Here is a 20,504-nt window from a genome sequence, read left to right on the forward strand (position 1 = left end):
GTATGGCCTTCTAGAAATCATGACACATCATCAAACACTTAACAAGGACTTGTATTTAACTGGGCATTTGGGCAGAAAGCTCACTGTTAAATTAGTATCAGTAAAGCAGATTCTCTACTGATGTTTTACCTGGTTGAGATGTACACAGGTATCTACTGCATCCTTTGGTCGATTACATTTCAGGAAGGCTGACACAGCTTGTTCACACATCCCCACTCTTACAAACATATAAGCAATATCCTGCAAAAAGCATCAGCACCACATTAAATTCACTTCAAGGCTTTAGTATTGCAGTTGCTATGCAACATACTAGTTATATCCCTGTTTAATTTAATTCCAAGATGTTGAAGGAGAGGGGTTGTTTGCTCCAGGGATCCTGTGAAATCAATATGAGCTGTTGTGAATCTTTAAATTTAGAAGCAGTGTGTTAAAGTAGCACGCTGTTTCTCTTTAAAAAAAAGCTATTTAAACATTTTTCTTTCAAATCAAATCACACCAGAAAAATTGTGTTCTTACTACTTAGAGTATTTCACAAAACTTCACTATTAGAAAGAAGTTAAAAAGAAAGTGCTTCGTTCATACAACTGTATTTTGCTTTTTTTTTTTTTGTACTAGTCATGCCATAGCTATTTAAATTAGCTATTATTATATTATTATATATTGTATTATATTATTAGCTATTATTTAGTGGGTCATTTCAGACTATACCACATCTTTCCCTCCTTTCAGCAGAGGGAAATTTTTTATTTTACATTAGCATTCCCACAGAAGCTATGATGTAGGAAGTTAAACCAGGGATAGCAACCAGGAAGAATTCTGGGGAAAAAAACAACAGTGCAGACAACATGAAAGCTACAGGACATTTTAAATAAATAGTTGAGCATACGACAATGAAAAATATAGGTACTTTTTGCTTACAGGCAGTAATTTATTATTCTCTGGAAGCGAATTAACTAGATTCTCCAGTCCTTGGTAGTCCTCTAGCATGTAGTAACATTCAGCCAAACGTTCCTGGTTTCGTCCTTGTACATAATATTGTACAGCATTTAACCTAGTAAGAAAAAAAAATGTGGTGGCCTCTGATAAACAAACACAAGTGAAGTTTCTCCTTGTGCAAGCCTTCTGCATGTGTAAATTTAAAATGACACTATTTTAAGTAGAGAGCTTTACTTGAGAGCTTTGGCAGCTAAAATTTCACTGTTTTTCTAAAACCCATTAAAGTTTTAATTTTCAGAGATCATTAGAAGTAGTAACAAGATTTTTTATCTTAACTAGCATAAGGTTAGGAAGTCAAAGAGCCTTAGAATAGTATTTCCTCATCTGCACAGATTATGGCTGGTAATGAACAAAAAATTACAACTAAACTTTCAGAAAAGGGCTTAACTACAGTGTCTTCGTGTTTTAAAACATAAACACTAGGATCTCCAAGACAATTCTCCAAAGTTACCTAAAAATACTAAAAATCAACTTTCTAAATCTAATCACAAGTTTTCAATTAGTATACAGATAACAGAGTCTGGGTAATTGCAATACATAGTAGAGCTGTGCCCCGGATGCTAAAAGTTCACATGGGCTTAGGAAGGCAACAAGAAAAGTTAATGAATGAAAGTTTCTCTCTCTGCAAGTTATTAACTACACAGATGTCACTTCTGGCTCAGGAATTACCAGACTGCAAAATGTCTTCTGGAGAAACACCATTACACACATGCACCAATCTTAAAAAACTTTCCATGGGTGCCAGTTTGGGCAATAGCAGGAGACAGATCCAGGTCAGAAAGAAATCTGGACCTTGTAAAATACTTGTGGGTTCAAGCATTCTATAAAGTTCATGGTTTTGAAATTCACTGATGTTAAATAATACTTTCCTAATATATTTTTTGGCAGATTTTTATTTCTTTCCTACTTTCTACATCTGGCCTAATACATCTGTATTTCTTCTTCCCCTGCCCCCTCAACCTTCTCCACCTCCTTTGAAGCAAACAGACTTTTGGCAAAATTGAGATTTTTTTTTTTTTTTATCACCTGCAGTCTTTAGATACTTGATCACCAGCTCTCTGTTCAAAGGTGCATGCAGCAATGGAACCATAAAGGTCTGAGCCTAATCTCATAATTCAAAAATTATCCCATGTATTCCATTCTGACTTTTTTGATATCTGTTCCTCCTCCTAAACTAAATCTTGTAATCAGTTTTATAATTCCCTTCATAATTTCCTTCTTCTTGTTCCTGTACAGAACATACCATTTCTGACGGTCTGCAAAGTAATCTCCAATAGCATTGTATGCTTGTTCAAGAAGGGCATCATCTGAATCCCCTGAGCCAGTTTTCAATAACTGCAATACTCGAAACCAATCTCCCAGTTTTATCCGTAGTCCAATGGCAAGATCTCTGGTAAAAACAGAAAATAGCAGGAAAAAGTCAAGGACAATACAAGAGCTAACAAAAATCTTGAGAAAAGCATCCAAAAGGATGTTCATGAATTACATGGCAAGTATTGCAGTGATCCCAGATAAACTGCTTACCATTGAAACAGCATTCCAGAAAATCAAACACTCAGGAAGCTGACAGGGCAGACAGGTAGGCACCTCCCTATCAGCCCCACTCCTGTGTGAGGAGTTACACAAGCAGCTGGCAAGGCAGTTGGGATGCTGCTACTTCAGGTTTCCTATTCTACTTTATACCATTCTTTCTTTCACTGCTGGCTGCTGCAATAAATGGCAGCAGCTGCAACAGGCTAAAAGCAGAAGGGAAATGAGGGGAAAGATCAAGGAACAAGCAATATGAATAATGAAGGCTAAAGCTGAGATGCAATAAAATGAATGTGAGAGGCTTCTCCTTCAGATTCAAGATGACTTTGTATGAAGAAGAAAGGACTTTGAGTCTCATTTCTTTTTATTATTATTAACACATACATAGGACCCACTGTGTGTTTGTCTGGCACATTTTTTCAACCATATAGAATATTTCTCTCTGACTTCTTATACAAGTAATTCTACAATAAATGGGTGAAATATATACACTTCTTTTAAAAGTGTGATTCTTGGGATGCTCTACATGGGGACAGGAGTTGGACTTGATGATCCTGATGGGCCCCTTTCAGCTCATCATTCTATGGTTCCATGGATCTATTAAATGCCCTAAACTTACAAATGAGTAAAGCAAGGCAATAACAAGTCACTGCAGTCAGATAAACAATAGCATCTATCTAAAACTGTATTTAGAAAATAGATTTCTTTCAGCCTGATTTATGGCAGGTCCTTATCCTAATCTTTGTAGTGGTGATGAGACATGTAAGGTAAATACAGAATTCCCTGATTCTTGCAGCTGGAGAACAAGATGCTCTACTGTTCAAAAAAGCAGAAAAAAAAAAAAGTCTCTGTCATCTTCAATCTTATAATGGCCAAATTTCTCTTCAGCCATGTGGAAATGAATATGCAATATCTAAAAGTCAGTGTTGCAGTGAATGAAGTGCTTATGAGGCAGTCCAAGCCTTTAAACCACCTACTTCCTTGGGCTAATTAATTATGTGCAATAAAGTTTTCCATTACCAGGCTCCAACATAGACCTATTCCCATCTCCTACCTTCCCCCTCACCTTCTTACTGGGAAAGAGGCACATTTCTTGTTCTTGCAGCACAAAAGAATAAAATATTTTTCTTCCATCGTTCCCTACTTTTTTCATGGCTCCATTAATCAGAACTTTAAAATGTCACATGTGCAGAAGTGAATCATGCTTCTCCGTGTTTGACCACCACCTACAGGATACCTCGTGTAACTGCTGCTTATGTTCCCATCCTTTTTTCAGTAAAGACAGTGCTCTAGCTAATTAATTAGCATTAGATTGTATTTCCCAGTAAAATTGTAATTTGCTTTGGTTTTTTTCATTCCCGGGTAAAATTTCCAATGACTGGTCCAGAAGTTACAGTTCATTAAAAACTGTTGTTTGTACATGTAACTGGAAAGAATGTGTACTTGGCTACTAGCTAATAGTAACAGTACATAAATTAAACAGTAGTTAAGATTATTTGTTTGTATTTTTGCAATATAGTTGAAATATTGACAGAATACTTTGAAAAAAACAGCTGTGAAACACAGAACTACCTATAGAAACTGAGGTTTTGCAAAGTTTGCAACATGCTGATTTACATATAGAATTGGTTATCTATGGATTCAATAAAATTCTCTCAATCTTATCCCTCTCTGGTAAAGAGTTTTCAGTGCTAAATCAGCCATTCCTTATTAAACCAAGCATTTTTTTTCAGACTTTTTTTCTTTATTTGCTGCTGACATGACTACATGCAATTACCTTCTGTCCATTTGCAGATACATTCTTTCAGCTTCTTCAAATCTGCTAAAATAGGCTGCCACTTCTGCTTGCTTCATTGCCTCACTCTGCAGGTTGCCCAGACACTTCACAAACTTAATACCTTGATAATCTTTGCAACGTACAAAAGCTTGTTCAGCAGTCTGCAGATCCAGCTTCTGAAGAGCAGCTTCAGCCAGGAGACGCCTGTATGAAAAACAAACATTACAGATGGAAAAGCACCTATACATAAATTAAATGAAGAGGCATTTAACTAGGCATATTTAAGGAAGACATTGAAGTTACTGTATTATTTATTAACTAATCTTAACTCAGTTGTATGTTTGTCCCAAGAATGTTCTGTGACCTATCCAGTACTTGCTTAGATAACGATATTCAAGTAAGTGTTAATTTATTTTTTTTTTCAGCTGTTAAAATGGACACTGGCTTGGGAGGAATGGACAAGGTTTGAATATTACATTTGTTCCAATGCAGTTCCATTTAGATATTTCTACTTATGCATATTTTATAACTTTGAGCTTGATGGCAGCCTCAGTCTGAAAGCCTCCAAGTATCAACCATGAAGAGTAAGTTATCTTTACAATCCATCTGGATACTCCTGGTCCAGCTAGGACAGCAGTCTGGGAGAACAGATCAGTTTGGGCAACCTTGTATTGGTACCAACCCATTGGTTGAGTTCTGCAAATAAGTGAATTTCTACCTTCAGGCCAATCTACACCCATCAGACGCTTGAGTAAGCTCTAGAATTTTCTGCAAAAATAAGGCTAGGTAAATTTAGACTGGATGACTGACATTGTGAAACAAAGCCAGTGCAGTAGGGCACTGACAAAAACCAAAAAGCTTTTCAAGTTTAGTTTAATAGCTGAGTTTATTAACTTAGTTTAAACGTGCCAACATTTCCTTTCCTCAAATTACTTCTGAGAGACTGCATCATAACATTTAACATATATAATATCATATTATCATACCCTTCTAATTACTGTTATTATGACCTGTCCAAGATGCTACAAGGTTAGTCAACTGCTTGTAACTTTTATCATCTTAGTATGTCCCCTTTACTGGGTTTCAAGCTCTTTGTCATCAAGGTTCAATATAAAATACATAAATAAATAAATACCCTCTCAACTTATGATCAATTTGAGTTGCAACTTAGCCAACTTAAATTTAGCTTTGTGCCAGGATGTTCATTTTTTTTACATTCACCCCTAAAAGCAGGCATCACTACAGTTTGGGGCTCACACAGCAAAGAGCAAAACAGTGCTATGAGCCTGCACCCTATACCCACACCAGACACACAGCCTGCCTTGTGCTCTATGTACTGCAACAGCCACAAAATCATAGAATTGCAGTTAAACAACAGCCCACCTTTTGGGATTTAAGAACCAGGAGCCTATGGAAACACTAACACCAAGTACTTTCTTCAGATGGCTGCTGAGTAGTCTAACACTTGTTCAGCATCTCCTGAAACATCAGCTCCCAAATGCTCAGGAACAAAAGCCTCACTTTCTTGCCTTCTGGGAAACTGTAACACCACCCAGTTGGAAAGTGCCCAAACATCCCAATTGCAAAAGAGGTGGGGAGCCAGGCTAGCAGGGGGGTGCAAGGCTCCCTCTGGGCCTTCCCTCAACTCTGTAATACCCCTTGAGAGGTGATTCAGCCCAACGAAAAGACCTTGTCAGAGTAGCCACCCTTCTGATTGCAGCTTAAAAGATTCTGTCATAGTGTATATTGCTTTGGCTGGATTTGAAGTTTTGTACTTTAAAATTAGTTCTATCTGAACAGGAAAAGAATATAGAAGAAGAAAAATTTGAACACAGTTGGCTACTAAAGAGATTTTACCAAAGTCTAGGGTGTGGATTGTTTTCAATGAACTGGGAAGATTCCTCAATGCCAACTTTTTCAATCAACGCTCGACTGTCTCGTAATGACCGAATCTCAAAATTGAGGATGAAATCCTTGTTAGGGTGTTCAGGATTCTAAAATAATGAATAAAGAGATGCACATTTATTCAATATCACCTTTATTTTCCCCCAACAGATATCCACTGTTCAGATCACTATGACAGACATCAACTTTTCCTACACAAGAAGAATTCGGAATACTTACCTTTAATATTTCATCCAGAAGAACAGATTTGATTTCTAAATCTTCAAAGTTGCAAATATATCCAGAAGTCTGTATAGGTTCCTTGAAGTTAAATAAATTACAAAACAATGAATTTTTATTCCGTTCAATTAAATCCTAATCTGCTAGGTATACAAAAGGAGAATCCAAGCTATGACTTAATTGCATTTTCAAGAGGAAACAAATGATAAAATCATTAAAATTATTGGTAATTCCATATACACAGACATAATTAAAAATCATCATGTTTTCTATAACTAAATTATGAGAAAGAGATAAAGAAACACCAATAAATATTTACATTCAACTGAACTGTGTTTTACAAGTATCTTTACTAAAATTGTGTTTATATTCTGCAAAGTAATACAAAAATATGCTGATGAAAATATCTCATACCTTTAAGAAAAGTTATGACCATGTTTTTCTCTTTCCAGGATTTGATTTTACTTATTTGTTCCTAAAGAACTTTTCCACATTAGAGCTGACAAGACTGAGATTTCCAGAAGCAAATTTAATAAACACTTGCCTAACTGAATGGTAAGCACAACAGTAATACTATTCAACACAGAGCCATTAACTTAGAAGTGAATTTGTAAACTGAATTACATATGTTAATATTTACCTCTGGGTCCAAGTTTCTGAAAACATACATTCTTGTTTTCTCCATCATTGCAAACAAATCTGGATTATCTTTGGCCCATTTCATATCCCAGACATCTTTGCGTTCCAGTTTCGGCTGCTCACCTGTGACTTGCTGTCCTGCATTGTCTACTACCCGGGCATCCAAGTTAAAAAAAGTCAAAATACCTGAAAGGTCTATGATAGCAACACGACTACAGAAAAACAAAGAAAGAAAAAATAAGACAGCTACGTAACACTAGTCACGGTATTGCAAATACCCTTAGTTCCTGACTTAGTTCCCTAAATTTGCCCTAGCAGGCCAACTTTCCCTTTAATCTAATACCAGTATAATTCCATAGATTCAGTGAGATGCATGTGATTTTCAGTTACCTTCATTTTCATTTACCTGCACAGCAGAGTCTAGGGAAACAGAAAGACATTTGCTATATAAGAAATGTGGCCCTGCAGAAGTTCTTAAATATGCCCATTTTTCATCCAACATTTTCCGTCGTACTTCAAATACCAGGTTGAGTAAATTGCAGATTCTACCCCTGCCCAAACTTTTCTGGACAGAGTCTAACATTAACAAGAGAACAGAATTGTTTTTAATGACTTACTAGGAGGCAATGAATCAGATTCTTAAGTTAAAAAGAGTGCAATGATGCAGACTGATCATCTCTAAAACAGGATCTCTTGTATTTCTACAAAGGGTACTCCTTAGGGTTTTTTCCAGACAATATGAATTATAATCCAATTAATCTTTGAAATCATTTAAAACTGAGGAAAATACAATTTCTAAAGGGTTGTATTTGAAAATTTCCTGTTACATAGGTTTCACTGAATCATGGTAGCCTATATTTACTACAATGCCATTTCAAAAGCATTTCTAAATATTGAAAGGTAGTTAGGCAGCCTTAATCTCTATGACAATTTCAAAAGCAATTAAAAAAATTAACTTCAAAAACATTTATGTATCTGAGCATTTTTCATTAGACAAAGTCATTTAGGAAGGAAACAGCTTGACTTCAAAAAAATCCTAATACAGCTCTCATTAGGTCACATTGCTTTTTAAGTGAAGCAGTTTCTTTTTGGTCAATACCTTAAAAGGCATGTGATCTACACAGGTATTAAGCTCTTTTTAAAAAAAATTAGAAAGTTTTTTTAAGTTACTAAAAGTGTATTACACATTCTCTTTAGTTACTTATATTTTTGCCTTTTCAGTCAAGGCTCTCACACTCTCTCTTCCAAAAAAAATAGAAATCAACTTCAGTATTGGTACAGCTGAAGCTTGAGGAAACCAGTCCTGTTAGAAGCATTGCCACCAGCTGTAATTTGCAACAATGGAAAATGAACATGGGATGAGCAAAGTTGCCAGGCATTAGGAGAACATAAACATACAAACAGAAAGAAGCTGTAGAGATTAAAACTGCAGGTTATGACATAATTTTGTCAACTCATGTCATGATCACGGGAAGCTTATGTTGGGTTCATCTAATAACCCAAATGCATTTTCACATATATGTTTCCTTAAGCTTCCCACATACACGCTAGAGCTTAAAACATGAGAGAGCTTTACTAACAAAGTCTCTCAGAGCAATCTGATGACTGGCCAAATTTAATTAATTAGTAATAAATAAACAGTTGAGCAGTGATTAGTAACAACTAGAATTAATACATAGCTTATATTAAGGTAAAATTATTACAAAATTATTATTAACTAATAGAATTTACAGAATTAGTACTTTCATAAATTGTAGGGGTTTGCTTTAAAATCAGATGTCTGGGTTAGAAGCAGATCTGTCACTTACCTGGAGTTGCAATTCAAAGAGAGCTGATGTGCACGGCAGCTCAGGGTGTACCTGTGTACCACAGCAACATTGGGAAGGCTGTACCTCTGAATTGTGCCAGATTCTCTTCCCTAGAGAAAAGCAATGCTTGCTCATTCATATAATTTCTCCATTAATGAACTCTTTTAAAATATTTCATTTATACACGGTCCTAGGAAAAATATTTAGATAGGTGACAAAGCCGAAGTGGAGAGAGGGAAGGTAATCACCCTAAAAGTTCCAAATTCTGGTATTTAAGCAAGGTACTTTCTCAAGATGCTGCAATCTACTGATCTGCTTAAATCAGGGGTGTTAAAACAAAAAGCAATAGTCCACATACAGCCCACAGAACAGTGTCATGAGCTCGACAGTTCCCCATGAACCTTCAGACATGGTCTATATAACAAAAAGAAAAAAAAAGAACAGCTAAAAGATCCCTGTCCCACAATAGTAAACCCACTCCAGTGGTGCCATTTGACAGTACCAGCTCAGGTCTGAAAGCAGTACAGCTGTGTTCAAGTTCTGCCCTCTGTATCCTAACAAGTCTCACCAACTACTTCAAGACCTGAGATAGTAAATGCTGTAATACATACTGGTTATTCAAAGGTTTGACTAGCAGACTACCAACACGGTTTCCCTTTATTTTGCCAAAGGACACACCCATGCCCTGTGTCAAGACAGTAAAAGGCCAACAGTCTAAAATGAGTCTGACATCCCTGGACTGCAGTGATCACTACCACTACTTTCTCATGATGTTTCTCTAGACTGAACGACATATCCAGCTTATTTTGCTTATTTTACCTACTGTTTAACCATTACACTGGAAATCAGTCAATATTAAATTCTAAGTTAGTCCAAACTTTATTCCTCTTTTTCTACCTCAAAGCCACCTCTAAGATCCTCAGCATAAATCACCTCATCTTTAACTTTCTCACATCTGTATACCCTCCCTATAAACTAAAAAGCATATTTGCTCAGAAGTGTTTAAAAAAATCTAACCACTTTAATATATGTTCAGCTTCAGCGCATTTATCCAGTATCAGAGGCGCTTCCTCTCATTCCCTTCCTTTTAATTAGTCATGGGTTATCATCTTAATTTCATTTTCTCACTCTTATTCTTCAAGCACAGAGTCCCTTAGTCACCTATTGTCACACTTTTTTCATTCATCTTTCTTACTGTTACCCACTGACTTTGCAAAATCCAGTCAAAGGGTATAACCAAAAAAAAGTAAAAGAAGGAACATGGGAAAACATGATCTTACTTGGGAAGATGGATAAAAGGAAGAAGCAGTGTTCTTTTTTTACCCTTGCTCTGCTTGGTTAGTTTGTTTTAAAGCCCACCTGTATGTCAGCTCATCTAATTATACCACTCTTCAGACTGGAAAAAAACAAATCAGGTGTTTGGCATGATATAATACCTCATACATGATCACAGAATTACCTTGGTTGGAAAAGTACTTAAAGATCATCTAGTCCATTAACTAATAATTAAGTCCACTAAGCCATAGCCTTAAGCACTATCTCTATACAACTCTTAGATACATCCAGGTATGGTAACTCCACCAAAACCCTGGGCAGCCTGTTCCAATGACTTATGGCTCTTTCTGTGAAGAAATTCTTCCTAATTCCAATCTATATCTCCCCTGGTGAACTTGAGGCCACTGCTCTTAACCTGTCACTTGCAACTCCACTGAACAGACCAAGCCCCACCTCTTTACAGCCTCCTTTAAGGTAGTTGTGGAGAGCAGTAAGGTTGCCCCTCAGCCTCCTTTTCTTTAAGCTAAAGAACCACACCTCAGCTGCTCCTGGTAAGAAATATGTTCCAAACCCTTCATCAGCTTTGTCGCCCTTCTTTGGACACTCTCCAGCACATCAATGTCCTTTCTGTAGTGGGTCCAGAGCTGCACACAGTGCTCAACTGTGGCCTCTGAGTACAGGGACACGATCACTTCCCTTCTCCCGATGGCCACACTGTTCCTGATACAGGCCAGGACACCACTGGCCCTCTTGGCCACCTGGGTACGCTGCTAGCTCACGCTCAGCCAGCACCCCCAGGTCCCTCTCTGCTGGGTAGCCCTACAGCCTCTCCTGCCCAAGCCCGTACCGCTGCAGGGGCTGCTGCGGCCAAAGCGCAGCACCCGACATTTGGCCCTGGCCCCTCGCTCACGCCTCCCTCGGCCCTCCTGCCGAGCCTCCGTCCCCTCAGGCAGAACAACACTAAACCAGCTCACTTCTCCGCAAATTCTGATGTCTCCGCCCACGCCGCCTCAGCAGCCGGGCACCCGGCACAGGTTGGCCGCTTTCTTGGCTTCAAAAAGCTCCCCGAAGAGCCTTTTCCCGGCCCTTTCGGCCGCGATCCCCTTCCCCGCTGCGGACTCACGGGCACAGCGACCGTTGCCGCACGCTGGGCCCCTTTGTGTCTGCCGCGGGGGTGCGGGCTCTGCCGGGCCCCGGCACTGGACGTGTTACACACATTGAAATTATATGTAGCATTGTAATACTATTATTAGTGTTGTTGTTATTTAATTCATACTACATTAAAATTAATATTGAATAATATTATATACATATTATACATATGTATAGTCTATGAATGTATTAATATCACCTATCTGTAGTGTCCTGTATTGATATTATCTAAAATCATGCATTATACCAATAATTTGTAAATAGAAAAGCTTTGTAAATCTTTCTGCATTTTAAATACAGCCTAAAAGAGAATTCCCAGAAGTCAGATTACAGAATTAAGTCCTGACCTAGCTTTTCTCAAACCCTACATGTACTATCTCGGCCAACTGGTCTGTACTTAAATTGTAAGCACTTAGTGAATCAGCCCTCTTAAAGAAAGAGTCCTGGTTAATGGAAGAACCTGTTAAAGTTATTTTTAAGAACATCCAGAAAAAGATTTCATCTGTGTAAATTTTAATTTCAGAAATGCTTTAAAATTATGACTGCTTATGAACACACTGCAGAAGAATCTCCTGTCTTCAAATACAAGAGGCAAGTGGAAATCATTTAAATCATGTATCTTACCACAAGTAGTATCTTATCAGAAGCTGTTATTGCACAGATTGGATCTCTTGTTCCCTGGAAGTAAAGAATCTGTATCAATATCAGCTTTAATGTAACAGTAAGAATGATCTGCTAAAGAAAGAAGTTTTGTTTAAATACAAGAATGGCTTATGATATTAGTAGCCTTTTTTATGGGAATCATGACAATAACAATATTAACAGCTCTCTTCCTTCTCATGCCCCTCCTCCAGAAAAGTAAGAAACCCAAAATGTAAGAGGTGTCTAACAGAAAAGAAAAAAAAGCAACTATTCTAATTTATTACTGAGGCCAGTAATAAATTTCACATATATTGGCAAGTACAAAAGCACACACATAAAGTGAAAAAGCCTGAAAGTACTAGAAAGACAATAACTTTTATTGAGTTTCAACAAGCTACTTATACTTTGCTGAAGTGAGGGAAGATGCTCTTCACCAAGACAGCAGCTGTCTACACACTGAACCCCAGAATACACTTTTTCTTTGTTCCCTACAGTTAAGTATATGTACTACTCCTATAGAAAGTATGAGCACTTCAGCTAGTGGAAATCTGAAAAATAAAGCAACGCTAACTCTTTCAAGCTAAAAGTGACACCACAATAATCTAGTTAAAAATATAACTCACTTCAATAGCTCTGCTGTAATCAAGTGGTCCATCTCCAGATCCTGAAGGTGTGTCATCAATGTGATAAATCCTGCAGAAAAGGAAAGTTAGAAGAAAAAGTTAGTTCAAAGGATCATTTTTGATAGCATACAGTTCAATCCTTGGAGAAGAAATTATTGTGACTAGAAAAAAGAATAAAAGTTATGCCTGTTCTTATGTTCCAATAGGATCCTCTGGGATAACTCAGCTTAGTAGTGATATAAAGATATGGTACTTGCTTTCACTTTCACAGTTCCTGATGGTATTCTTAAATATGATCTTTAATTCTACAACAAGGAGTTCCTGCAAACCAACCACCACTCCAACTGTTTCTTTTCAAACATCCATATTTCCTCAGGCCCTTCTCCATACTTACAAAGAGCTTCACTTTCATATCCACAAAACTTATGTATTAGTGTTCAATACTTCATCATAACTTCTGTTTTGCCTTAAAAGTAGCATCACTAAAGTTTTTAGAATGCTAAAATAACAGTTTATGCTGAATTACAACCACTTACTCTTTCAGTATTTATATAAAATTTACAATCTTGTCCAAAGAAAGGACATGCAGGTATTAGAACAATGTATGTTATTATACCATGTACAAATATTTATTCATTATTATGGGTATAAGATGACAGAAAATGGTAGATTCATAGAAAAATGCTATAGCATCTAGATGGAAGAAAAAATATCACAAACAAAAAGCATAATGAAGCTGCAAGCTTGTGGAAGTGACAGAAGTGATGTTGGAGGCAAGATGATGTTGACTTTGGCATGTTTAGTTTGAGAGGATAAAAGCCCATACAGGATTAGCTGTCAAAGATACAATCAGACACAAGTGTATTTACAGTAGAACTACCTGCATAAACTATGTCCTTACAGCCACTGACACACAAGAAGCAGTTCAATTATCAGAGGGAATATAGCTGCCTAGAAACTAAGAGCTAGAGAAGAAAATAGGGAAGGGGAAAAAAAAAATCAAGACGCAGCTCTGTAGGGGAAGCAGGCAGTGAGCAAATGGAGACACAACATGAACTAATCAAAAGGCATCTAAGAGGTTTGTATAACAAACACACGTTTGTTATGAAAGAGTATTTTTAATATTTAATCTTACAGGCCCACAAGTGAGAAGGAAAATGAGAAGACTGAAGGTGATATTTTAGGGATGGGAAAATCCACTTTATTGACAATACCAATGCAAAGGAAAAAAAAAAATAATGAAAGTCCGAAGACAAACCTTTCCCTGCCTTCTTTTCTGGTCCGTGCTACCTGATTGATTTCCATTGCTGTGAGCTTCTTGGCCACCCGATACTGCCAGACGTAAAAGGCTTCTTTTGAAGCAGCTATCACGTGCGTTTTGGTCATTGTGACAAACAAAGGCCCTGGTGTGAAATCCAAATGGTTGCAAAATTAGTGCTGGAACTATCTGACCAGATGCTAATTTGTAAACTTTTTTGCAGATGGCTGAAACAATATCTCCACAGGTCAAAAGCAAAAATCCAACAACACAAAAACTACACCACACCCAACCTGGTAGTAGTTTTCATTAATTGGTAAGAAATCTTGTGGGCCCTTGGGGCCTTGTTCAGAAGAATGGATAAACTTCTTACAAATACTGATTTTTAAATTAATGCTATTCTCCCTCTTACTTCAGCAAATTCTGTGCACTAGTGTAGAAGACAAATCCATTTAGACATATTTGCAGGTAAATGACCAGTTTAGGAATTTCTCAAGTCTAACAAGGTCTGTAATATCTCCATATCTGACATATTTGTAACTCTTAAAATATAAATAAAAGGAAGACTATTCTAAAGTTGACAATCTAGTATAGCTTCTTTGAGCACCATTTGAAAGAAGTTAACAGATCCTGAATTAGACAAGACCTGGAAATACTGTTTGTATCCTAGTTTACAGCTAGGTCAAATAACAATTCTTTTCCTGCATGGCAGCAAATTAAATATTTAGCAAATGTTATTGCATCCAAAGATCATGGTGTAGGAAGGCAGAGCATTTTTACTTTATCCATAAGCCTATATAGAATATGTGGATAAATTGAGTTCTCATTCCTGCTGTCAGTGTTCAGTAAACAAATGGAATATATACATATATGTAATCAGACTAGCACATTATTATTTATAACATACTGTTTTGACTGTATAGTGGATTTTTTTTCAATCCTTTGCTTCATCTTTCTGAAAAACAATGAATTAAAATAAAAGGGCATAGAAAAACGTAGAAACCTATAAAACACCCTGTAGCCCAGCCTGCTAGAGAAATACTGAGTCATACAGCTAAGATACTCTGAGCAAAAAAATCTGATTCTTTTGCAGTGAATATAATTTTTTCCTGTATTTTAGCACAGAACAGAACTCTGGAGGGAGCTATAAGCCTGCCATACAGAAGATCAGTGCTATGAGAGACAGATGGGGAAGACTGGTTGAACAGATTTTACTTCTTTGAAACCAAGAGGATTATCTAAGCTACCTGACAGCTCTAGAATACTTTTACATATAAATGTAAATAGTGGTTAAGAAGGCTTAGTGATGATGCTTAACATGTGAGCAGTACAGCTGTTTACATTATATGCAACTGAGTGCATTTCACATACTTAAAAGACATTCATTTCAGTAATGACTCTCATACAACTGAAGGATCCTATTCCCTGTTTCATTTACAGCATTAATAAATTCTATGTATTTCCTCTGTTCTTTTATTACCTTACAGCTGTACATACCATAAGAATCAATGCTCATACTCTTTAAAAATGAAACATGACAATCAACTGACCTGTGAGGGAATAAGGTTTCCTCTTGCTAAAATGACAAAATTTCAGTACTAAGCCTCATATTTGGACTCAGTTTAGTCAACATTTAAGTATTTTACTCCAAGACAGCTCTAAACCAAGCCCACATCTCAAAGCCATGGCCAGTCCTCAGACTCACAATGTGACTCCCATCTAACTTAAAACTTCCATGAAGCCTAAATTTACTCATTGCTGCACACCTCAGAGTAGTTCAATCTGGGAAAAAAGGATGTTTGCATAAGCTCTGTTGTGACCTAGAAACAAGACAGCAACATACCTGTGCTTTTTCCAGAGGTATACAATCTATTTGGCTTTTTTTGACCATGCCTAAGACTTAAACTGACTGTTACTGTCAGAAAAAAAACAAACAAAAAAAGCAACACACCAGCCCCTGACATGTTTCCCTGACATTTCTTTTCTATCAGTAGCTGGTCACAGAGTAAGTTGAATCAGTTCATTGATCTAACTGACCTCAAAAAAAAAAAAAAAAAAAAAAAAAAAAAAAGATTAATTTCAATTAGATTAAAGAGAAAATCGTAAATCTTGGAGAGGGAAGGAATTAGCAGCCAACATGGAGGGCTGAGCCTTCCCTTCTTTGCAACACTAGGGTAAACTATAATTGTATTTAAGGCAAATGTGAAATTGCAGGGAAAAGGATGCACAGCATGGAGACACAATCAGCAGGATCAGACTGGTTCAGAAACAAATCTGCAAGAGCAGTATTTCTATGTAGCATCCAATGCTTTTACAAAATTGCCTGTATAGCTTAAACAACTGTCTAAAAGTTGGACATATGGGATTTTTTCTATAATTTCTTAGGCATTTTATACTACATGCAAACACACACAAAAAATACAATCAAAAACCTGTCGTAAAAGAAACTAAAACCTTGGTGTAGACTGAACATTTGGAAACATTTCTTTACCAAGAGAGTGGTCAAACACCGGAACAGACTTTGTAGAGAGGTGGCTGATGTCCTAAGCCTGTCAGTATTTATGAGGCATTTGGACAATGCCCTTAATAACAAGCTTTAATTTTTAATGACCCTATAAGTGGTCAGGCAGTGGGACTAGATGATGGTTGAAGGTCCCTTCCAATTGAACTATTCCATTCTATTTTTTTCCCCTTTCTCACCTCAGGGCCCTAACCACTGGGCTACACCTCTGCTCCTAAAATGCTTTCTTTGTTGGATGAGGACAGCTTCAACACAAGGAAAGGATCCCCCAGCCACTCCAAGTCTGAGCCGTTCCTACGGCGCAGATCGGGAACAATTTTGTCCTTTCCTGGGAAAGGAAAGATGCTAATTTCAATCCCTTCAGGCTGAGGAAGATCTAAAATCCCTTTCCAGGCAGCTGGCTTAAGTATTTAGTTTTCTTTAGAGTAGGGAAGTATTATCTTACATAGTGGCTTTCATTTCAGCATGAAGTGCTGTTCACTTGGGCATTGGTGGCCTTCAAAGAATTTGTGCTCTGACTATGAAGCAGACAGAAAAGCAGGTCAGGAGCCAAGAGATTTGGACACTCCTCTGCTCAGCATTTCCATGGCATAGCAGCTTTCCATGATAAACATGTGGGTTTCTTAGATTGTCTAGCCCTTCCCACTGACTTTGCAGATGTCTAATCTCAGTACTAATGTCTTAATACTTAATTTTGAACCCTTGAAAATACACACTGAACGAATTTAAACAGTGCCTTACTTCTCAGTGGGCAAGGTTAAAACTCCATCCCATCAAAACAACACCAACATGTGGAACAACTGCTCTTCACATTTTCTCTGGCTCTTTTTTCTCTTCACTTTTTTTTCATAAAACCTCCTCCCTGCAGCGAAGAAACTTTATTTCTTAGATATCTCAATTAATCTTCTGTCATGTTTGTGTTGCATCCACAAATACCTCAAAAAAGTTAAAGAACACCTGCTCTCATGTCTAATCTTCTTTAAGAATAGTAGATAGAAAGAAACTTAATGCATGACTTTATTACTTTGCTGCATGAAAAAGCTGAGACACTTTCCAGTGAATGAAATAGGATGTACAAACACAAGAGAAGTAATCCCAGCTAAATCTCATGGAAAGAGAGCAGCCTGACAGGCACATGACTAGGCTGTTGTTTTCATACAAGCCTGTTAAAGAGACTGTTCCTGAGAAACTGGGACAAACTTAATCTGATCAATAACATCTACATAATTTTAGATCTTGATTCAAATATCTAGAAGTGTTAGCTCAAAGATAGGAGAAAATGTCAGATAGCAGTGGGGACAACCAAACTGCACATGATACAATTCATGAATGACCACAGTTTACAGAACTCAAAGAAATACAGAAAATCAGTTATAGTTTACTTTAAAATTCAACTTTAAGTTCAAGTGTTGCTTCACATGTAGTTCACTCATCCTTTTTAAGGTATCCAGAACAGAGGTGAGACACCTAGGCATGACTCCAGCACCTAAGTGGTTTTAAACCATTCTACAAGATAGTTCTTAGAAATCTGAGACATGAACAAGACTACCATGAACAAAACAAACTGCCTGAACAACTTATTTTCTGGACAGAACACAATTAAACAATTTATCACTTTTTAGTAAAGAGAATAGCCTGAAAAACTGTATTGGTAGAGAGAAAGAAAAAACATTTCAGACAGGTATTATATTTTTATAAGGCAATAACACCCCTCCAATTATCCTGAGTAAGAGATGTTAATTTTACTTTTATACTGCTTATGTCTTAAGCTATTAATGATAACTCTCACCTGATAATTGATTCAAAGATAATTTTTTTTCATTTATGAACAGGACAAGAGGCTAATGGTCTTGTTAGAAAGACGAACTGGAATCTTAAAAGAACTTGCAGGAACTTCTTCTGCTTTTAGTGTTTTACAAGGTCTTCTCTCTCTGTTGACCTCAGAAAGGCCAGCCAGCTGTTTAAGATCAGCACCCTGTCAAACTGGGACAATTATACCTTTTCTACTGCCAAGAAGCTCCAACTGGATAAACAGCATGATAAACTGTATATTAAAGACCTTGCCTATGTACAAGTATATACACCTCACACAAATGACCTTATGTTATAAGTATTTCAAGTTGTTCTATGAAGTTCTGTCTTCAAAGGATGCAAAAAAGGAAAGCATATATGATAAAAACAGCACAATGTGTTCTAGAAGTGTTGCATTTATAGGCATCACTTTTCACTTTCACCTTCAATCCTTTCTGCAAATTTGGTGGACTAACTTTAAAGGAGTCTTACAGGATGCGTATTATAAAAAAAAAAAAAAAAAAAGTTGAATCTTTCAATGTGTTTACTAAACAGCAATGAAAGACTTGCTTGTTATGTTTGAACTACTGAGACTACAGAAATTTTTCAGGACTCAAAAATGCAAATATCCAAAACCTCAACTATTTGCCCATTTGTGAGGCTGAATACTGTAGTGACAGTATTTTCACAAATGAACTCATATTAGGAAAGACAATTGTACACCTATTCAATACACTGATCCTCTAACACTGGAGGGAAAAGAAGTAGACTGCAGAAATCTTAGTTAAACTAAAGGAAGAGGAGCTTTTTCCAGGCTGTTTAATCTCTTCAACACAATTCAAATACAGATGGCACAGCAGTCTTTTTCAAATAAATAGCATTTCTCTTCATCTGTTTACAGTCACTGGAGCAGATTCCAGTGTACAGATAGCTCTAGGAAAGGGGTAGTAATGGGGGATCATAAAGAAACTGATTATAATATATAACTATGACAGGTTTAGAAGGCTTATATAAAAAGAACACTAGAAAATGAAAAAAAAAGAGTTTAAATGCAGAGTTAGAGGTGTAAATGCAAAGCTAATTTTGACCATTTGAGTGGGATTCATCTCACCTAACTTTAGACACTTCTGAAAGAGATGAGTTGGTTGCCCTGGGCTTCTTTTTAGCTTGTACAAAGAAAGAGGGTAGCTTTGCAGCAAAAAGACCCCCTTCAGGAATGATTCCTGGAACTTATTTAGATCTCTACTATAGAAATGAGATTAATTACTCCCTCCTTCTTTTTTCTTAACGACTCTTCTCTCCAAAGTAACTAATTGTATAAATCCTAAATAAATCCTTGTAACTTGTTTAAATCATAAAGCCTTGTTATTTTTGTAAACTCACGCGTCGTCTATGAGTAGTGGCTGAATTTTCCTCGCAAACAAAATATAAATAATAACTCGGATCGTAACAAGGATTTTTTAAAATTCTATTATAAATAGTTTGTAATAATTGGAAGAATCAGTTTAAGTTCCAATTTTTACTAGGAATAGGACTGGTTTTATAAGCCACTATTTTTATTAGCAGAGTAATTGATAGGTCACTTCCAACACAAATTACAGTTCACATGAGAATCCCTAATTACAGGTTTATTACATTTGGGGAGGTGCAAAGTAGAAGTGAGAAGCCAATATAAAATTAGTTACAACCACAGCTATAATGGAAGGTCACATTTGAAAGAAAGAGGTGCTACACACTGATTGACCAGCAGGTGTTACACACTGATTGAACAGCAGATTTGCATAAGAAATACATTATAAAAACGAGGCAAAAAACCCCAACAGAATGAGAATATTACAAGTTGCTTACCAATATCAATATATTTTGGGTCCAAGGGAGTGCCAATGGAATTGCAGAGAACCAGAACATACTGTATGGAAATAAAACAAATATTATTACTACCACATTTTTATTGTAAATTAGGAAGCTGTACAAGATGTTCTGTGAAGGTGTATCACATAAACCACATTTCACACAATCTAATGCTGATCAGCAACAGAAAACAAAGGGACAATGACTACAGTAAATATAAAGCAGCATAAGCACTGGAGTGATGAGATTATTTGCCCACTAGCACTATAAATCAAGCCAAGCACAAAACAGGGAAATGACCAGTTTTAAGTGAAGGAGCAAATCTACCAGACAAATAATACAAAGCATGTCCCAACAGCAGGGTCTACAGATAACCTGCAGGCAAGACAGCGTCTCACCCCGTGCTCTGTGGGCACACAGTGTCCTGTAATAATTTACTATCATAAAACACCAGGAATTTCTCAGTGAAGCAACTCTGACCTATCTGCTCACGGAAAAGATAACCTAATAAACTACA

At 36.8% G+C, this 20,504-nt stretch overlaps 1 protein-coding gene across 2 annotated transcripts in view; it reads right to left on the reverse strand.

Moving 5' to 3' along the window:
* Positions 1–20,504, reverse strand: part of WDR35 (WD repeat domain 35) — a 39,182-nt gene that overhangs the window by 5,610 nt on the left and 13,068 nt on the right. For both annotated transcript variants that reach the window (XM_071741997.1, XM_071741996.1), the window contains 12 exons: positions 19,985–20,045; positions 13,825–13,969; positions 12,567–12,636; positions 11,926–11,979; positions 8,875–8,984; positions 7,068–7,278; positions 6,428–6,508; positions 6,161–6,297; positions 4,304–4,507; positions 2,240–2,386; positions 919–1,051; positions 130–240 (listed from right to left, as the gene is read on the reverse strand). In XM_071741997.1, the coding sequence (XP_071598098.1) occupies positions 130–240; positions 919–1,051; positions 2,240–2,386; positions 4,304–4,507; positions 6,161–6,297; positions 6,428–6,508; positions 7,068–7,278; positions 8,875–8,984; positions 11,926–11,979; positions 12,567–12,636; positions 13,825–13,969; positions 19,985–20,045 (1,464 nt within the window). The remainder of the gene's footprint in view (positions 1–129; positions 241–918; positions 1,052–2,239; positions 2,387–4,303; positions 4,508–6,160; positions 6,298–6,427; positions 6,509–7,067; positions 7,279–8,874; positions 8,985–11,925; positions 11,980–12,566; positions 12,637–13,824; positions 13,970–19,984; positions 20,046–20,504) is intronic.

This window comes from Heliangelus exortis, chromosome 3 (genome assembly GCF_036169615.1).
Source record: "Heliangelus exortis chromosome 3, bHelExo1.hap1, whole genome shotgun sequence".
Taxonomy (NCBI): domain Eukaryota; kingdom Metazoa; phylum Chordata; class Aves; order Apodiformes; family Trochilidae; genus Heliangelus; species Heliangelus exortis.